This window comes from Xyrauchen texanus, chromosome 50 (assembly GCF_025860055.1).
Source record: "Xyrauchen texanus isolate HMW12.3.18 chromosome 50, RBS_HiC_50CHRs, whole genome shotgun sequence".
Lineage (NCBI taxonomy): Eukaryota > Metazoa > Chordata > Actinopteri > Cypriniformes > Catostomidae > Xyrauchen > Xyrauchen texanus.
Window position 1 is genome coordinate 19,413,682 of NC_068325.1, and position 21,461 is coordinate 19,435,142.

Sequence of the window (21,461 nt, forward strand, 5' to 3'; positions counted from 1 at the left end):
TGGTTCCGCGCATCAAACGGTCCGCTGTCATTCAGCGTTGCATAATCACTGTTACACAAAAGGTGTTTTATAAATGCCAAGAATAATCCAGAAGAATCCAGACTTGCAAAAGGGTATTTTAAGATCACAATGACAGTGCATTATTTTAAATAATGTACTGAAATGTACTTTCATTGTTATTTGGTTGTTATAAAATATCGCAAATATTATTATAAAATGTATAAATTGTCAAATATTGTTTGTATTTTTTAAATTTGTATTATTTTATTATATATATACAGGGTTGGGGTGTAACGGAATACATGTAACAGGATTATGTATTTAAAATACAAAATATAAGTAACTGTATTCCACTTAAATAGTTGTAATCAGAATACAGTTACATTCAAAAAGTATTTTTTTGTTATTTGTTTAATTTAATATTTAATCCTTTCAGATGGAAAACATTTATACATATAAATGATGCAATCCAAAGTGCATTTGAACAGCAGTGAAACACTTTCTTATGATGTGTTACATTCATACGTGTTCATACTGTTGTGAGCGAAAAGGTGGATATGATGTCATTGAGGAAGTTTAATAGAGGAGCTACATCACGTTTCTACAGCTTAACAAGAAAACAGTTCGAAAAGCTTTGACAGATGAAACATAAATACACAATTACACGCCTTGCCGATGTTTTTAATGAGGTTAGGGTACTTTTGCAAGAAATGCAAACCAGTGTAGCCTTTAACATCGTATAGAAAGCCACAATCAATATATCTATGACGAAAATGCACTTTGGAGCATAACTTTTTTCTCTAGTAAGACAAGTGCAAAAATATTATTCTTAATGAGAATTTAAATATTGTTTTTCTGTAAAACATATCAATAAATCCTTAAAGCAAGACAAAATTAAGTTAATTTTCTTATTTATTTACTTGTTTATTGTCAAAACAAGTGAAACATTTGCCAGTACTGAAGAAGTAAAGAAAAAAGTAATGTTACAAATGTACAGAAATGTATTCTGTAATCTGTAGTGAAATACTTTTTAAATGTAACCTTCCCAACCCTGCACACACACACACACACACACACACACACATATATATATTTTGTTGCATTATGTTAAATAAAATGGTGTGACATTTATTATGATATATATGCATTGTATATAAATATTACAAATTATATTGATTATGCATATTGATATGTGAGATAAATTACGATTAATTAATCGGCACATTTTAAAAAATGCATAAGATATATTTTGACATTTATTATATATCACAGCTTGCAGTGACAGCACATTCCTTTTTTAAGACTGTATATCTTATATTATACATTTGTTTCAAATGTTCTAAATATTATATAAAACATTATATTCTTGTTATGTTTGTATTATTTTATTATTTATGACAGTAATAATTTCGTGAATTTGTATTTTATTATAATATGTATATAGGTTTGTGTGTTATAGCATTTGAAATGATGCAACAGTAGAATATCATACAACATCATGTAAGTTAAAAACACATGATATATAATTGAATAATAATCACTTTATAATCACATACCATAAAACTGTAACGTTTTACTAAATAATTTGTTTTGTAAATGTTATTACTATTATATAAAACATTGTATTATTTGTATTATTTATAACAGTAAAAATGTAATAAATGTATATTTTATTGTAATATATATAGCCAATCCATATGGATGGATAAACAGACAGACAGATGATAGATAATTTAATGACCGACAGACAGAAAGACAGATAATATAATGACAGACAGACAGACGGATAGACAGATAGATAGATAATTTAATGACACAGACAGATTGACAGATAGACATATATACACTCAACAATACTCACTTTGTGATGATATACAATAAAAAAGTAATTGTTTACAAAAACTGCTGGTTTATTCATGAAACTGCCCACAATTAACTTTTCCTTCGCCATTCAGTATAATTAATCAACAACTGCAAGTTCACTTGTTATTTACATAACTCTACTGAAATGTTCATACAGAGATAATTAAACCAAGTGATTAATCAGACATAATTAAATTGCTAAAAGAAAGAGATATGGGGGAATCACATACAGTCATACAGAAAGACGAAAACAAAGAACAACAAACTTACGAAACAACAACCACATTTTATCGTGCCATAAATGTGACGTAAAACGAACAGCGACACTCAGCTCATGTCGCAGTCGAGTGACGTCAGGAACAATCGACGGCTCTTTATTGTGTTTACTAGCCGTATGCCTCAATTGTGTACAAACAAATGATTTTAATAGTACTTTATAACGTCATGGACAGGTCGATGATTTAGCGAGAAGATTCGGTGACTCTTATATCAGCCATAATGAACAAGGGTTGGCTGGAGTTAGAAAGTGACCCGGGTGAGTCTTAAAATAAACAGACTACACATATAAATTACACTTAATGTTATTGACTATTAATCTAATAACGTAATATGTAAAAACATCGCCGATAAAAATAGTATCGTATTTTCACGTAACATCGAAATTGTACTTCTGTTATTTTTCATTTGCACTGATGTGAATTGAATTCAAACCATTTATGAATACAACACGCGTATATTAATCACATATCAAGTTATTTTGTCATATTTTCTTTTTCTATTAAAGGGTTGTTCACACTTTTGGTGGAGGACTTTGGTGAGTTGATTGTAGTGTCTCTCTATTTAGAAATGCACAATTGGTTTAGTGCTTTTGTGATGTTAATTACAGTCTAAATATGAATTATGATGTCTGAATGTGGTGAAAAGTTGTAATTTGTTATGTTTGGATGCAGGTGTGAAGGGCGTTCAGGTGGAGGAGATCTATGACCTGCAGAGCAAATGTCATAGGTGAACTTACCACACACTAAAGTGTTTATATATATATATATATATATATATATATATATATAATAATAGTATATAACATATTTTACATTGATAACATATAATACATTATATAATTATATTATCATTTTTAAATATTTAGAATCAACTTTTACAAACTAATTATATTACTAAATATTTTAGTATTATATTAAATATTTTGTAAATATATTTTACATTATTATAATTAAATAATTTACAATATACGTTGATTTTATTATATATTTAATTGCATAATATATTATATACGTTTTATATCACACACACAAAATAAATTGCATATTAATCTCATGATATCTGAAGCTGTCTTGTTTATTTTTCTGATCAGCCCTGTATATGGCTTCATCTTTCTCTTTAAATGGATCGAGGAGCGAAGATCTCGGCGAAAAGTCTCCACACTGGTGGATGAGACCTCTGTTATCGATGACGACATTGTTAATGACATGTTTTTTGCACACCAAGTGAGTTTTTGTTGTTGCTGTTTTTAGAGGTGGTGGTGGTGGTGGTGGTCTAAAGCACATAACTGGTAATCTGGTAATCAGAAGGTCACTGGTTCGATCCCCATAGTCACCACCATTGTGTCCTTGAGCAAGGCACTTAACTCCAGGTTGCTCCGGGGGGGGGATTGTCCCTGTAATAAGGGCTCTGTAAGTCACTTTGGATAAAAGCATCTGCCAAATGCATAAATATAAATGTAGAGGTCAACCGATAGTGTATTTTACAGATAACTGATTCATCTTAGTTTTTAAAATCGATTTGTAGAATCTCAAAACATTTTCTTAATCTTTCTTTACTATGACGGACAAAGACAACACGTCCAAATTGAATAAAATCCCAAATGCAGTTTTTTGTTGAACCAAAATCCCAATAATAACCAGAGAATGGTGCATAACAAGAGACTTTTAAGTATAAACAAGCCCGAAACATATAAGGGACTTGAAATGACAAAATGATGAAAAATATCGGTACCTATCGACATAGATTTTTTGCCTTTAACAGATAGTTCCAAAAAGCAACAATCGGTACAGATTTATCGGTAAAACCGATATATCGGTCTACATTTAGTTGTTTTTAAGATTTGACTTTCATGAAAGATGTTTATGATAATATTTTGTGCCGTTAGTTTTAAAGCCTTGGTATGAAGTTATGACAGATGTATATATATATGTTGTTTTTTCCCTCTGCAGTTGATACCAAACTCTTGTGCTACTCACGCCCTCTTAAGTGTACTTTTAAACTGCAGTGACGTTGAATTGGGAACAACTCTAAGTCGCATGAAGACTTTCACTAAGGGCTTCAGTCCTGAGGTCAGTTAAACAGTTATTATTTTATCATTTATCATTAAAATAATAATTAGCTACTGTATTAGCATGTCTTTATTTTCCTGAATTCTCAGAGTAAAGGTTACGCCATTGGAAACGCCCCAGAGCTTGCGAAAGCCCACAACAGCCATGCAAGGTACTTTAATATTACACTGTAAAGCCTCTTCGTAGCTAGCACGCTAGTTTAAATATAAAGTACAGAAATTTTCCATGCTGTGGTCTAGTTTTGTTGTTATATATTTATTTGTTGTCTTCTTTCCATGGAGACCGGAGCCACGGCACTTGCCGGAGAAACAGAACGGCATCAGCGCCGTCCGGACGATGGAGGCGTTTCACTTCGTCAGTTACGTGCCAATCAAAGACCGTCTTTTTGAGCTGGACGGGCTAAAGGCGTACCCAATCGACCATGGTAAGAGCGTTAAGTCAACGTAACATTAATGTAATGTTCAGGGAGTTAAGCTCAATCATTTAAGCAGTTGTTTATTTTGCTCTCACTTACAATGGAAGTGAATGGGGCCAGTACATAACCTCACAGTGATCTTTTTTTCTATCTCAGGGCCATGGGGAGAGGATGAGGAGTGGACCGATAAAGCCAGGCGGGTCATAATGGAGCGAATAGGACTGGCGACTGCAGGGTAAGGGCCAGTGTGACTTTGAATGTACATATCTCCACCTATCAATATGAAGAAATGAACAGTACAAATGTAAAGTGTGATTTGTCTCCTCCTATAGAGAACCCTACCATGACATCCGCTTCAATCTCATGGCGGTGGTTCCAGATCGCAGGGTCAAATACGAGTCCAGGCTTGATGTCCTGAAGCGGAACAGGCAGATCATTCTAGAGGGGCTCCAGCAGGTTAAAGACAAAAAGGTGAGTGCAAACTTTTTATTTCCTTGAATACAATACTCTATGTTGAATTAAATCCTCTTTGTGTGGCTCAAATGACATGTGAATGTCTGTGTTCAACCATGTGTACACTACAGGTGATTCGGGTGTCCCAACAAGAATCAGGTCAAGATCGTAAGCAACAAGACTCCTCCTCCGAGGACACATCCCCTGCTGTGAAAAAGGAGGAGCGGCCAGAGACACCGATAGCTTTGTGTACTGAGCAGGCCCCGGCCACAGGTATCCCAGACAACACAGCACAGCAAGTTTTTTTTGGGTGTAAACCTTTCAAGATTCCTGAACGAATGACTCAGAAACTACAGTGTGTAGTTAAAAACACAAATTGTTGGTAATTAATCAAAGAGAGATGTCCTGTGCCTTGTTTTTTCTCTCAGAATCTCAGGAAGGTGCTGCCACTATATCAAGTTCTGCTGGAAAAGTAAAAGCTATGGCTAAACCATCTGCCCTGCCAACAGGAGGCGCTCCACCACCAGCTCCTCTGCCCGTACCCAGCCCCAACCCCATTGTTCAGCGTTTGCCAGCCTTCCTGGATAACCACAACTACGCCAAGTCCCCCATGCTGGTAAGACAGGGCGAATCTGCTGTGAAACAGGGAGAGCAATATTCGTACAAGGTTTGAATGTGGCTTGCTTGGTGATCCGGATAAGTTTTAGGATAACTTCGCATAAATCTACTAGGATAATTACAAAGTGCTTTCATTCAGTTGTATTCTCGCTGATTGACAGGAAGAGGAAGACCTTGCTGCAGGTGTCGGTCGCACACGTGTACCCGGCCCTCCTCAACCCTCTTATTCTGATGAGGAGGATGACTATGATGACGAAGTGGAAGAGTGCAGCACTACAGGTGCTTCCAGCAGGTATGAGACTATATACGGTTGAAGTCAGAAGTTTACATACACTTAGGTTATTATTATAAGTCATTAAAATTAATTTTTCAAAATTTCATATTAGCAAACTATAGTTTTGGAAAGTCGTTTAGGACATCTACTTTGTGCATGACACGAGTCTTTTTCCAACAATTGTTTACAGACAGATTGTTTCACTTTTAATTGACTATATCACAATTGCAGTGGGTCAGAATTTTACATACACTAAGTTAACTGTGCCTTTAAGCAGCTTGGAAAATTCCAGAAACTTAGGTCAAGCCTTTAGACAATTAGCCAGTTAGCTTCTGATAGGAGGTGTACTGAATTGGAGGTGTACCTGTGGAGGTATTTTAAGGCCTACCTTCAAACTCATTTCCTCTTTGCTTGACATCATGGGAGAATCAAAATAAATCAGCCAAGACCTCAGAAAAAAAAATTGTGGACCTCCACAGGTCTGGTTCATCCTTGGGAGCAATTTCTGAATGCCTGAAGGTACCATGTTCATCTGTACAAACAATAGTATGCAAGTATGTACACCATGGGACCACACAGCCATCTTGCCGCTCAGGAAAGAGACACATTCTCACATCCCAGATGTCCCACAGTTGCTGCTGTGTTTGTTTCCTTAACTTTCCATCATAGCCTGCCTTGGCATTGCGCTGCTATAGTGGGTTTTTCCTCTTTCCTCATACTTTGGGACTTCTCTGACGCACTTGAGCTTATACAGACATTCTTCAAAAACTGACTCCAGCCAGATCTCCTAAGCAACCAAATTGGCCCGGTTGCTAGGGAGGGTAGAGTCACATTGGATTGTGGATTGTCACTTATGAGTGAAAAAAGATTGTCACTTATGAGTTTAGATGAACACTTAAACTGTTTTCCCCTGCAGAAACCTAGATGTGTTAAACCGTTTTCTCTTAATCCCTTCAATGGTGTAAGGAAAGCGGTGTTCGTGTTAAAATGACTGTCAGCAAAAACCCTGGAATAAACCGTTTTCTTAAATGCATGTAAACGAGATCACTTAAGGAGGTAAGAAATTGCAGTACTCAAGGAAGCAATAGTTACCTTATAATATCTTTGCAGATGTGTTATTATTTACTTAGCTAGTTATAAACATGCTGACAGTTTTACCAACTTGCTATGCAAAATCCTCCTCAAAATGACTGTAGGAAGACAGAGAACACTAATGTAAGTCTGCTATAGGACCCCTTGTGGCAATGGTGATAATGCAACATGTGCTTGCTTTGCATTATGAAAAGCATTCTGACACCTTTTGGAACACAATGATGAAACCAAGCTTGCTTGGCTAGAAGCGTCTGAATTCCCGTACTTGTGAAGAGTATGTTTCAGACCATAACTTCAAGGTTTGTGGATGTAATTGGCAGGTTCCGCAGGAAGGCGGGTCCACGTCCACGTGCACGTGCTGTCGGCCGCAGTGGAGTGGCAGGGGTTACGGCTATGGAGGGTCAGCTAGCACTTAGTGTTTTAGCTGAGAAACTCAAGAAAGAGGCTAAGAGGAAGGACACCATAGCAACAGCAGGTTCCGCAGCTCTGAACGTACGCACCGAGGGTCGCACGGGTGGAATCAGCATCACTGCAGCCTGCCAGCCATCACCCACACCCAGTAACGAGAGCACAGATACGGCCTCTGAGATTGGGAGCGCGTTCAACTCACCACTACGCTCACCTGCGCGATCGCAGGCAGCTACGCGTCCCTCCAGCCCTGTGGTGTCCCACTTCACGGGTCGTGTGCTCTTCGGGGAGGAGGAAGGGCTGCTCAGGTTAGACGCCCGACACAATCGTGCTGTCCGGGACTTGGGGGCACTTGTGAGCTCAACGATGCTGCTCCTGCACGGGGATGAAGTCATGTATGCTATGCCACCCACAGGTAAACGTACACAATTTTTGTTTTTGTTAATGCGTTTAAATTGGTGAGATTTTCAAGTCAACATGAAATAATTTTTGTTCCTATTCTTATTGTGCACCATTCATCATGGCAAATGATTGCAAAGATTTAAATTTTTTTTTTATTCTTATTGCTCAACTGAACGAACTGTCCTATTTGGCTGAATTAGGCTACTATCAGTGGAAATGCAACCTTTAGACAATTCTCAAACTTACTCAGCTAACTATTTGACAGAAACATCCAATGAGAAAAAAACGGGCAGGGTGCAGAAAAAGGAGAAAGAAAAGGCGACCAGTCCAGGAGTAGGAGAGAAGGAGGTGAAGGAAGGACCCTCAGTGGAGATCAAACAGGAAGACGTCAAAGATGCAGTGGACGTCAAACCAGACAAAGAGAACCTGCCATCCACACAGTCTGACATAAATGCCAAACCTGCTGGAGAGAAATACACTCCCAAAGTGAGACTGGACCCTTTTTCTTACTGCATTATTCTCTTAATGGTGTTTGCTTAAGATAGCATCACTAGAGATTTGAACAACTAACCGTAAGAATTAAACTTTGACACATGGATATCTCTCTCTGTCATATAGGAGTTACTGGCCCTGCTGAAGTTTGTGGAAGCAGACATCGGCAACTATGAGGTGTATCTTAAAGAAGAAGTGGAGAAAAGGAAGAAGTACAAGGTAAGTGATTGACATCCTTCTTGAAAGTTCCATTTCTTGTGAATAAGAACGTGAGCTCAGATGTCTTTTCCTGGATTAAAGGGATAGTTCACCAAAATCTGAAAATTTTGTACAAACCTATATTACTTTAGAAAAAGTTGCAATGAAAATGAAGGGTGAATCATCCCTTTAAATAGGGCAAATATGGACACAAACAGAAGCAAAGCTGTTTTATTTTTATAGTGTTATACAAATGCTTATAACTTTGTACAAATAGGTGGCGCTGTCAACAAACTTATTAAGTATCTTCAGGACATGGTCCAGATGACACATACCAAATTTCGTAATGATATGCCAATGCATTCGTAATATACAGCAATTTAAGGCAAAATTCAAAATCTCTCTGGCAGGACGCTGAGAGGATGACTGCACCGGCTCGGTCTTCTTGCAGTCGAAGACAGAGCAACTTTCTGCTCTTAAGTTTATTCCGTGCACCGTCAAGTGCTTCATCAGATTTGTCGTGTTGCCAGTCTTGGCAGCAATTATCTTGTCGGAAATATTGCATGGCGTGCTGTTGCATCGAGCCTTGTCAAATGTAGCCACACTTTTGATCTTTTCCACATCTTTCATATGTATGGGGTTTGAGACGCATTCACACTACAGCCTCATGTGTGAGCCGCGTCTCTGGGCATAACCGGCGTAAACTAGTGTTTTTCCTTGATGCCTAAACACAGCAAATCACCTGCAACTTTTAGATGCTACATGCTTATCACTGACGTGGACGAGATTAACCCCTTAGGTATCAAAATTTGGTACAGAATGACAAGACATTTTTCGATACTCGATTGTTTAGAGGCAGTTCGGTCGGTGCCTAAAATTTATCGAACTTGATACCCAGACCTAATGCCAAATTGCACAGGAGATGGCTTACTCAATTTTTTCATTCTACATTTAATTGCAGAGCAAGACGAGTTGCTATTCTCATACATGGACGTAATTCATTTAATCTCTCCAACGTCATCTCTGGTAGAAATGGGAGCTAAATTATAGTTACAGACATTTAATTTTTTTTGTGTGCTTCCCGCCTTCGGTGCTTGGCCTGTAAGTATAGAGATTGATAGTGAAATCCTTGTCCATTTCTCATCAGATCGATGACCAGAGGAGGACTCATAACTATGACGAGTTTATCTGCACCTTCATATCAATGCTGGCACAAGAAGGTAAAAAGCGTTGTTTTTCTCATCACATTTTTTATTTCTTTACCATTTGTTTTTTCCTCTTTTTCCACCAGCGCCAATCTGAACTGATATGTTTACTCATGTCATGTTTTTCTTTGTTTTGACTGATGTTTCCGAGCTGCTCTTAAATTCCTCGTCCACGTATATTGAGATGTGGTTCAGGGTGGATGCGAATGACACCAAATTCCTCAAAGACAAGGGTTGTCCTACGACATGGAACGACATGAGAGTTAATGATGACACAATTGTAACGTTTTAAACGATTCCTTTTATCAAATGTCTCTTCTTTGTGGTCTTGCAGGGATGTTAGCAAGTCTGGTTGAGCAGAACATTTCCGTCCGTCGCCGACAGGGCGTGAGCATCGGCCGCCTCCACAAACAACGCAAACCGGACCGGCGGAAACGTTCGCGACCGTACAAAGCCAGGCGCCAATGAAAACTCCAAAACCAAACAGCTTTGAACAGTATCGACAGATTGCCAACTAGTTCTAGACACTGAACAACAGAATAAGGTGATATAGGACTCAACCTTGTCAAGATGTTGTCCAGGGACGAACAAAGTTACCAAACACCTCATAAACAGTGTTTGTGTTAATACAGATTCATACGGTTTCATTTTGAGATACTAACTCTCATGCTTTGAATCATTTTCATTTCAAACTTTGTACTATATTAAACAAAAAAAACAACATTAGTGCTTTGAGTGCTGGGGCTGGACTGATGCATGCTCAAAAATCCAAAGAATCTTTGTAGCCAGACATCCCAAGCATTTCATCTAGGTAATATGTCAAAGTTTTTGCATTCCTGATTCCCTCAACAATGCAAAGAATGATTTTCTTACTGAGCAAGAGATTTACTTGAGCAGCAGAATGGCATAAGATATTAAGTCTTGTTTTCAGAGAAGCTATAATGGCTATCAATTCTCAAAATTTGTTCATAGGAATAAGGAACAAAAGATTGTGGTCTTGAATGTGGTCTTGTACTGTACGTTTTGGATATTTTAAGGCTTGAGTTGGTTCGTGCGTGTGGTTGATTTTATACAAATGAAACTCTTGTGCAAAATATCAATGTCAGAAAAACAGACTGATCTCAGGAGGTTTGTTTTTGTTGACAAGTCGACCTATGGGTTTTGTCTGAAGACATGGTCTGTCATTCTGTACATATGTTTTTGTGTATCATCTGAAGTACATATAGGGCTTTCAGATTTCTAGACATTGAATAAATGTTTCAGATTACACTGGTGGTCTTTGTTTCATTCTCGTTATTGGTGGGGCATTATGGACTGGAGACCGCAGGGTCATAACCTGTTGGATAAATGGGTCTGGGCTTTTTTTGGGCTGATAGGCTTAAGCTTTGGGAAGCTTCTGTGAATCAGTTTGTTTGGACAATTTGTTTCATTAAACCGATTTTCGGAGTAAATTTGCTAATCACAGTATTTTCACGATCAGGTCATATAGATTACGTCATATGTTGTGCAGCGTTCTAACATTATTGTTAACATTGTTGTATATAAATATTAATAGTGTTAACTAAATAGGTAAAATTTGTCAAGACAAACGTTGACGTTGGCTTGACAAAGGATGGTTTAAAAGTTTAATAGTCATTTATAAAATTACGTTTGAAAGTTACAGATATGGCAAATAAGAAAGAGATAAAAAGCAGATTAAAGGCCTTGTTTACATTACATTTTTAAAAGTTGGATTTTGAATATTCTAGACACACACAGACACTCACACACACACTCACATATACACACACAGACACTCACATATACACACACTCACACACATACATATACACACCAACACACACATATACATATACACACTCGCATATACACACAAACACAAAGAAACACACGGACACTAACACATACATAATCACATATAAACACAAAGACACACACACTCACATATACAGACACTCACACACACATATACACACACAAACTCACATATACACACACTCACATACATACATACGCACTCACACACATACACACTCACATATACACACAAACACACATTCACACACTCCCACATATACACACTCACATATACACACAAGCGCATACACACTCACATATACACAGAAACACAAAGACACTCACGGACTCACACACATATATACACACAAACACATACACAGTGTGTAAACAGTTTCAAGGCTTTCAACTAGTTAAATGACTACATACCCAAGTTCATCAAACTTGCATTTGTTTGTTTAGCTCAGCATAAAAATAGTGTTTGGAAGGACAGTATACACCGATCAGCCACAACATTAAAACCAACTGCCTAAAATCCTGTAGGTCCCCCCCCGTGCCACCAAAAACAGCACCAACCTACATCTTAGAAACGCATTCAGAGATGATATTCTTCTCACCACAATTGTACAGAGTGGTTATCTGAGTTACTGCAGACTTTATCAGTTCAAACCAGTCTCTGTTAATCTCTCATCAACAAGGTGTTTCCATCCACAGAACTGTCGCTCACTGGATGTTTTTTGTTTTTGGCACCATTCGGAAGAAATTCAAGAGACTGTTGTGCGTGAAAATCCCAGAAATACTCAAACCAGCCCGTCTGACACCAACAATCCAAAATCAGAGATCACATTTTTTCCCCATTCTGATGGTTGATGTGAACATTATCTGAAGCCCCTGACCCGCATCTGCATGATTTTATGCACTGCACTTCCACTTATAAGAAATGTTGTTATTTGTAAGCAGTGGTGTAGTAGTGTCTGAAGAGCACGTGCACATCATAAAAATGCAATAAACTGTATTTATAGCATTGTAGCTAATATGAGTGCATGTTAACACGTTATCTTGTATTACCATATATAGCCTACATACAAATGAATGGTTAATAGTTTTATGTGTGTACTATTATGTGTTTTTCTGTGTATAGTGAATTTTCATTCCTATTTAGAAATATAAATCGAAATGATTTGCTAAAAACTAGCACGGGTGCAACAACATGCACAATTCACAAAGTTTAACTGCATGAGTTCAATGAAAACGTATACATGTAATCTTGTTAAAACCATTGCTACAAGGCACTGATCGCTCTTGTTTGAACGAGCCTCGTGATGTTGCAAGCTTGTCTGCTTGTGTCTTTCAGCATGCGTGTTAAGATGAGTTCCCACCCTGCACAAGTATTTCCTAATATAGCCTAATTTCCCTTTGAAGCTTATGATTATTGTTCATTGTAACCAATTAATGATATCCCTAGTTTAAAAAAGATATGGATATTTTAGGATTGATGCGTCCATTTCTGTCTATATTGGTTCCTTTTACAGACTTACACCTTAATGTAAAGTTTCACATTACACCGGTGGTCTTACTTTCGTTTTTGCTCTACCAATAACCTGTAACATTTCCATGAATGGGAGGAGTATTAGATTGAGACAACTCACGAAGTTGCAAACTCACTGTGCACCAGTTGAGCTGATTTCTTCTGCCCACCTGCATAATCCATATTCACAAGCCTTCACCGGTACAGTCTATCAACGCTGTAGACACCATAAGGAGGAGTATTGAAGGGGCTGAGGTTCACTAAAGCCTCCACCGTCCCAACTCGTCTGTTCTTGTCTGACATTGTTTCAGCGGGAGTCGGTAAGTGAGGCAGTCTGTTTTCAAATGATTAAACATAACAGTTTAAGCTTTCACTTTTAAAGTACTTTGCTTTAACAAAACATTTTGTTACATATCTCATCCATATTCACTAATGGGTAATGAGAAATGTCTTGTCACATGTTAAACCTAAACATTGTTCCGAATGCAAAGATGGTTACTAATGTTGCATTAGATTACTTCGTAAACATTTAAAAAGTTGGGGGGGGGGGGTAAAATCGGTCTATGTGATTTGTCACACTATTATATGTTTCTATTCAAATATAATATCAAACTAAATTCTACTGATTTTCAGAAGCATTTAAAAAATGTATATCAATCTGAATCCTGATTTCAGCTTGATTTTGAATGATTTTAACTTAAGACTCCCAGTGGCTTGGATGTTGCTAGTTATTCTCATGATTTTTTGAGGTGTTTTGTCGACTTTTGCCCAACCCACCGTTTCCTTCAAAGAAGTTGTGGTTGTTGTTGAAGCTGCAGTTTGCAAAATGCATCCGCTTGACTGGGTACATGTTACACTTTTAACAGTAACATCCTGTGGGGCTCGGTGGTCCATTGATTTTCTTATATAAAGATGGCACATTAGACTGAAGGCTTGCGTTTGAAGACAACTTTAACATTCAAATTTACGGTGCCTTGAAAAAGTCCTCCGCCCCCAGTGCCGTTTACACAGTTATTTTTGTGACAGATTCCAAATTTAGAAAATATAAAATATTACTTTTCCCCCCAGTTCGTACACCGTTTTGTTTATAATGACAAATACAATTCTAAAAATCCACCACTTCGTACCCTTCGTAATAACTAGGTTAACCTCGCTCAAGTGCAAGATATTGTCTTGTAAACATCCAGTTTTCTGCTCTAGTCACCACTAGTTGTTTTGTGTGGATTTTCTCCCAATTTGGAACGCCCAATTCCCAATGTGCTTTTTAAGTCCTTGTGGTGGCGTAGTGACTCGCCTCAATCTGGGTGGCGGAGGACGAATTCCAGCTGCCTTCGCGTCTGAGACCGTCAACCTGCGCATTTTATCACGTGGCTTGTTGAGCGCGTTGTCACGGAGACATAGCGCATGTGGAGGCTTCACTCCACCCACTGCGGCATCCACACTCAACTCACCACACGCCCCACCGAGAACAAATCACATTATAGCAACCATGAGGAGGTTACCCCATGTGACTTTACCCTCCCTAGCAACCGGGCCAATTTGGTTGCTTAGGAGACCTGGCTGGAGTCACTCAGCACGCCCTGGGATTCGGACTAGCTGAACTAGCAAACTCAATGGGTGGTAGCCAGTGGCTTTACCACTGAGCAACCCAGGCCCCCTTGTCTCGACAAGTGTGAAAATTTGTGGATCCGCTGCTTCCTGAGTAAAAATGCATTCCCTCTCTGTAACAGAGCTCAGTGCAGTCCATCACCCTGAAGTGGATGAAATATTGAAGGACAGTCAGTTATCGTAGTGCACGTGTTGAATGCAGGAGAATTGGCCAGGAGTAAATAAAGACCTGAGCGAATTTGACAAGGGCCAAATTGTTTTGGCCTGACGACTGGGTCAAGGTATCTCTGAAACGGCAAGGCGTGTGGGGTGCTCCCGGTCAGCAGTGGTGAGTGCCTACTGACAGTGGTCCGAGGAGGGACAAACCAGGGGGTTGGGTGTCCAAGGGTCATCGATGCATGAGGGCAACGAAGCCTATCCCATCTGGTCTGAACCAACAGAAGGTCTACTGAGACACAAGTCAATGAAACTTTTAGCGATGGTTACGTGAGGAATGTGTCACAACACACAGTGCTTTGCACCTTGCTGCGTATGGGGCTGTTTAGACTGGTCAGAGAGCCCATGATGTCCCCTGTCCACCATTGGAAATGGTATTCCCTGATGGCATTGGCCTCTTTCAGCAGGATAATGTGCCCTGCCACACTGCACACATTGTTTGGGAATGGTTTGGTGAAGAGTTCAAGGTGTTGCTCTGGCCTCCAAATTTCCCAGGTCTCAATCCGACTGAGCATTTGTGGGATGTGCCGGACCAAAACGTCAGATCCACAGCAGCTCCATCTGGCAACTTACAGGACTTGAAGGATCTGCTGCTAATATCTTGGTGCCAGATACAACAGGACACCTTCAGGGGTCTTGCAGAGTCCATGCCTTGGTGGCACGTTGAGGACCAACAGCATATTAGCCAGGTGGTCATAATGATTTGGCTCATCAGTGTATATACATTTAGTAGACTAGATATATGTCAGTAGGCAATATGTCAGTGAGTTGTCCTTTTTAGTCAGTTTTGTTCAATTAATAAGTCTAAATGATTCAGTCACAAATCAAAATGATATATTGAAAATCTGTGTCCAGTATCTCAAATGCATGGAAATTCATTGGTCAAATAGGGTGGAAACCACGAAGATAGAAGGTCACATGGGTTTGGAGTAAATAAAGACAGAACTATATATTTAATATATTTTTATTTTTACAAGTAGCATGCAAAGTTGATGAATTTCTATATAGAAACAATATGGAGTGCTATATGATTGACACCCGTCCCTCGAACTGCATGTCAAATTTTTCCAAAATAACTCAAGATACGTAGAAAATATGTTCATAGATAATATTGAAGCCTGTTTCTAATGATTGTTTCTTAATATTTCTTTCATAATTAGTCCATAAGCAAAAAACATGTCTGTTGAATTAATGGGCTTCCTCGGATCGGCGGCTGTGATCATCACTGTGATCGTTATCTGCTGCATTTGTCCCTGCTGTTGTCTTTATAAAACATGCAGAAGACCCAGACGTAAGTATTTATATTCTTCTTTTTATCCACCAAAACTGGCATAAAAAAAAAGAAAACTGTTTCCTACTCATTCAATCATAATTTTTAAAATGTGATTGTTCACACAGCTGTTGCAGCAGTGACAGGAACACATATAACTACAGTCGTAAATACACAATCCATTCAGCAGCAGCAGCCTGTCATACAGGGAGTTCCCTACATGGTATATCAGCCTGTGCCAACTCAGCCAGGGTATGGAGTCCAGCCAGCCTATGGAGGGCAACCTATGCCAACGGGACCATATCAGGGACAGCCATATGTATCAGGACCCCCACCCCCATATAATTTGGCTGGTAAGAATTGCAGATGTGGTCACACTCCATTCACTTCCATTCAAATGCATCCAAACGTGAGCGACTGGAAACACATTGAGCTCTGACATTGAATTCTGTTGCGGCGTCTGAAAAAATGTTGCATGCTCAACGTCAAGTGTGACCACCGCTTAAAACAACATCTGATCATTTTGTCCGTATATCTACCCAGATAACTAAGTACTAAGGCAAGCATAATTCCTACTTCAGATTTGGGATTTCCAAATCTAGAAACAACATCTTGTTTTGACTTGGGCATGTATAAGCAAACACTTTTGTCCAAGCAACTGCATAAGAAGCCCTGGCAACCACCACCAACACCCTGGCCTTGGAGTGGCAAGTTAACACATAAAACAATCCCATTACACCTTTAACTCTTAGTTTCGTGAGTCTATTTTTTATTTAGTTTTTTCTCCCCAATTTGAAACGCCCAATTCCCAATGCGCTCTGAGTCCTTGTCGTGGTGTAGTGACTCGCTTCAATCCGGGTGGCGGAGGACAAATCTCAGTTGCATTCAAGTCTGAGACTGCCAATATGCGCATCCTATCACATGGCTTTTTGAACGCGTTACCACGGAGACGTAGCGCGCATGTTTGGCTTCCCTCTATTCTCCGCGGCATCCACGCACAACTCACCACACGCCCCACCGAGAGCGAGAACCACATTATAGTGACCACGAGGAGGTTACCCCATGTGACTCTACCCTCCCTAGCAGCCAGGCCAATTTGGTTGCTTAGGACACCTGACTGGAGTCATTCAGCACTCACTGGATTCGAACTCGCGACTCCAGGGGTGATAGTCAGCGTCAGTGCTCGCTGAGTTACCAAGGCCCCGGTGTCTATTTTAAAATTGTTGCACATTTGATAAAAATGTATTTGATTTGATAAAACAGAAAGTGCAGCAATAAAGCAAAAATGTATCAAAGTTGGCCAATCTCTTCCATGTTAATGTTAACCATGTTAACCAGCCATGACAAGCAACAGGACATTTTATAAATCACATGGTTTCAAACTCTTTATTGGTCCAGTATCTGAGAAGTATATAGCTGCAGTCAGAGCTCCGAAAAAGACTGGGAGCTCCAAACCACCAGTAAAGATATTGGGAGCCCCTAATCCTTTCCCCTAACCGTGTGTGTGGTGATGCCCCCTTTTGGAGTTGGCGCAACCTCCTTTTGGAGTGACCCCACCCTCTTATGGAGAGGTCTCCGGCCTGCAGCTATACCTACTTGCAAAATCTCGATCCTCATACGTGTATTTAAACAGCAAATATGTTCTGACTGACCCCAGCCCCTTTAACGATCAAGTCCCTATGTTGTCCTCAAGGGTAAAATTTACACTATTTTATGTTCAATTTAAAAAGCTTGTACTAAAGACTCTGTTTGCTCTATTTCTATCACAGTATACAGTTCTGAAAGGCAGGGGGAGCTCCAACTCCACCCATAGAGGTCCAAATTCAAAATTTCACACATAACACATAAGTACATACACACAGACACCCACAAACACTCATTGACTCAAGATTATATATATATATATTCACTTGTTCAAAAGTTATTTAACGGTTATGAGTCATGAGTCTTTTTTTACTTGTTTCTCAGCTTCACTGTCCACTGTTTTGTCTCAAAGGTCCAGAAAAAAGTATTATAAACAAATCACCATTTGAATATGTTCCTGAATATTGATGATAAAATGTTATACATCAATGCAAACCTGAGGTTTGACACCAAGATCACATTTGTAGTCCATTCAGAGGCCAAGATATTCCACAAAACATGGGGGAAAGGGCGGGGCTTCCCAAAAATGACTGGATGTCTGTGGGCGGAGTCACAAAACACATTGGTGCACTCCTACTTTTCAGATCTGTATGTTGTGATAGAAAGTGATAGAGAAGGTTTTTGTCCCTAATGTTTGCTGCCCTCTTGTGGAATGATCTAAGACTAAAAGTACAGAGATCGAGCAAACAGAGCATTTATTACAAGCTTTATTTTAACAACATTTTTGAAGCTGCGTTGGGGCGTCCCCTGCCTTTCAGAGCTGTATACTGGAATAGAAGGTAATAGGGAAAAGTACTTTTTTCTAGTCTTAGCTGGCACCTAGATGAACAATTTAAGTCCAAACGTAGAGAGATAGAGCAAAACAGAGCCTGTATTATAAGCTTTTGAAATTAAACATAAAAAGGGTCAGTTTGACCCTTAAGGACAACGTAGGGACATTTTTTGCAGCTTTGTGTATAAAGGCATGAAATAATAATAAAAAGACATTTCCAGGTTCAGATCACCTCTGTGGAGGATGTCATAATCTTAAAGTTAATGTAAATAAGTGTTAAACATTTAAAAGGGTCAAATTGACCCATAAGACCAATGAAGGGTTTAGTTGCTCTCTCTCTCTCTCTCTCTCTCACGGTTTATCTGACTTTATCTATCTAGCTAGCTGACTGTTTGTCTGTATATCCATCAAACTTCAATAAGGCTTTGTCAAGCCATCATCAAAGTTTGTCTTGACAAACTCTAGTTCTTTATTGAAACTGAAGGGACTACTTGACCAGTTAATGAATCAATTGATTAGCCAAATAAAGTAATTCAGAGTCTTTATTTTTCTAGCAAGCCCTGGACATCCCAACAATCCGGCTGCATATGATGGTGGCCAGGCTCCGTACCCAATACAGCCACCAGCTCAGCCGGGTTTTGCGCATCTGCCCCCACCAACAAACAACTTTAATCAGCCAGCCTACAACCCTGCCTATGTGGAACCTCCAAAGGCTGCATACTAAACCACAACTGTCTGTCACTGGATTGTGGTGTGCAACACATTTCCGTGCTGTTGTATGATTAAGCCTTAGATATATCCAATAATTGGTGCAGCTTATGCAAGACTACTGGACGTGCTTCAAACATATAATGTCTGTATTTTGTTTCAAATTATGCACTTTAGTGGTCATCATGGTGAACTTTTCTTTTCATGTCACGCATCTGCTGAAAACTTGCATTGTATTTGTTTAATGTCTAGAGAGTGGGAGACTTGCAACCCTAGCTAAAAGACAAACAACTTTGGCTCAATTTGAGGGAGGTGTTACAAAGTTTGAGAAGTTTCCATTGAGTTCATCCCTTGAGGGTCTAAAAAAACAACAGCATTTGAATATCACCGTGCGAGGCAGAATTTCCACAAAGGTGTCATGAGGCCCACTGACTTCCTTTAATGGCTAGTTTAAATAATGTGAAACGCAAATGCTCGATCATATGCAATGAATGCGTCTAGATGCAAAAGAGGGGGACATTTTTAGCTTTCTTTGTAAACCAAGAGTTTACATGAAACAAAACAAGACCCAAAAAGAGTGGCCCGCCCTTTTTTAGCCAATCGACTGGAGTCTGTATTTTTCTGTCTGCAGTATTGTGGAGCCCCCTTCTAGTGAAAATAAATAAATAAATATATATATATAAAAATGTATCTCATTGTGTTTGTAATGTTATTGGTCTGATATCAATGTAGATCTTATATTATAGATATAGTCAGATATCAATAAGTGCCATCAAGTCGTTTGTTTATTTAAGCAGTTTTAGTGATTTTTGTGTTTGTGTGAGTGTCTCTACATGTGCATTGATCATTGCTTCTAGGAAGATCTACTCTCGATGAACTTGGTCATCATGTGGCATTTCCAAGGTCAAGGTTTCTTTATTAGTACAAGAGGGTAAAATTGTTGTGCAGACAGGAAATTCAGTAATCCATAGTTAAGACAACACAACGATACAATCTCATAAGACATCAAAACATACTTTATAACAAGTAAGACTCCTAAGAAGGTCATGACAAAGTGCTTCTATACTTAAAGTGCCATGCATGGTGAAATGCATCATCTCATACTAGTTTTGTTTAATAGTGCAATGGCTGCGGGTACAAAAGTATTCCTGTATCCTTCTGTTCTCCTCCTAGGGGCCACAAACCGACAGCAGGCGCTAAGGAGCTGGAATTCGCCATGTAAAGAATGGGAACAGTCTTTAAAAATAGAGCTCGCCTTACCCTACAGCTGCGTGGAGTAAAGAACTGATAGGTTGAGTTGAGACTCACCTATAAGCTTACTAGCCCACTTGACAATTTGGTTCAGAGAATTTTCGTTTTTCAGAGACAGGTAACCAAACCATGACACAAGGGAAAAGCACAAGATTGATTCAATAGAAGCCTGATAAAAGAGGGTCATCGTGGTTCTATCAGTGTGAAATCAGGACAGTTTTCCATAATCCCTCACAATTCTTCTCGAAGGTCAATTTGGAGTCTATGACTGTCCCATGATACTTATAGCTTTCTACACAGTCCACAGCTTGTCTTTAATGATCGAAGTATCATAGATTGAAGCATGAGTGCTACAATCTATGAGCATATCCTTTGTTTTGGTTATGTTTAGCTCCAAGAAAGATTCGGTCACACCAAGTGACAAACTCATCAATGACTGGGCCGTGGCTGGACTCATTGTCGTGAAGCAGATTCACAATGACTGTATCATCTGCTAATTTTAATATGGTCCTATTCTCATGCTCACTTTGGCAGATGTTTGTGTACAGAATATAAAGTAATGGTGAGAGAACACACTTCTTCTGTCTGGGTGAGCCAGAAGAAGAACATGATGAATCTGATAAAACGCCATTTACTTTCACTCTTTGTGTTCTGTTTGTCTGAGAATTCAATATCCAACCCACATGATTATGACTCAAACTCAAAATGCTCTGTCATGGCTAAAATGTGGGTTTGGATGGTGTTAAAGGCTGAGGAAAAGTCAATAACAATCTAGCATGAGTTTTATTCCCCTCTTGATGTTTAAACAAAAGGTTAAGTAGAGTGATTGTAGCATCCTCAACTCCTCTGTGTGCCCACTCTGTGTCGAGTGCTCTCGGTTTCCCTTGCAAGCTCTGTCT

General features: G+C 39.0%; 2 protein-coding genes across 2 annotated transcripts; both read left to right on the top strand.

The window, feature by feature from the left end:
• The first annotated feature begins 2,183 nt into the window (after positions 1-2,183).
• LOC127641091 (ubiquitin carboxyl-terminal hydrolase BAP1-like) lies at positions 2,184-11,111 on the top strand. Its single transcript, XM_052123860.1, has 17 exons — positions 2,184-2,398; positions 2,648-2,677; positions 2,814-2,868; positions 3,233-3,365; positions 4,092-4,211; positions 4,301-4,362; positions 4,493-4,635; positions 4,783-4,861; positions 4,959-5,097; positions 5,211-5,352; positions 5,508-5,695; positions 5,859-5,989; positions 7,384-7,886; positions 8,139-8,359; positions 8,492-8,584; positions 9,711-9,783; positions 10,103-11,111. Exons 1-17 carry the CDS (start codon positions 2,362-2,364, stop codon positions 10,234-10,236), a joined length of 2,283 nt encoding a protein of 760 aa, XP_051979820.1. The 5' UTR covers positions 2,184-2,361; the 3' UTR covers positions 10,237-11,111.
• A 2,102-nt stretch (positions 11,112-13,213) lies between these two features.
• LOC127641102 (protein shisa-5-like) lies at positions 13,214-19,982 on the top strand. Its single transcript, XM_052123872.1, has 4 exons — positions 13,214-13,413; positions 16,078-16,208; positions 16,316-16,540; positions 19,158-19,982. Exons 2-4 carry the CDS (start codon positions 16,094-16,096, stop codon positions 19,325-19,327), a joined length of 510 nt encoding a protein of 169 aa, XP_051979832.1. The 5' UTR covers positions 13,214-13,413; positions 16,078-16,093; the 3' UTR covers positions 19,328-19,982.
• Positions 19,983-21,461: the final 1,479 nt, after the last annotated feature.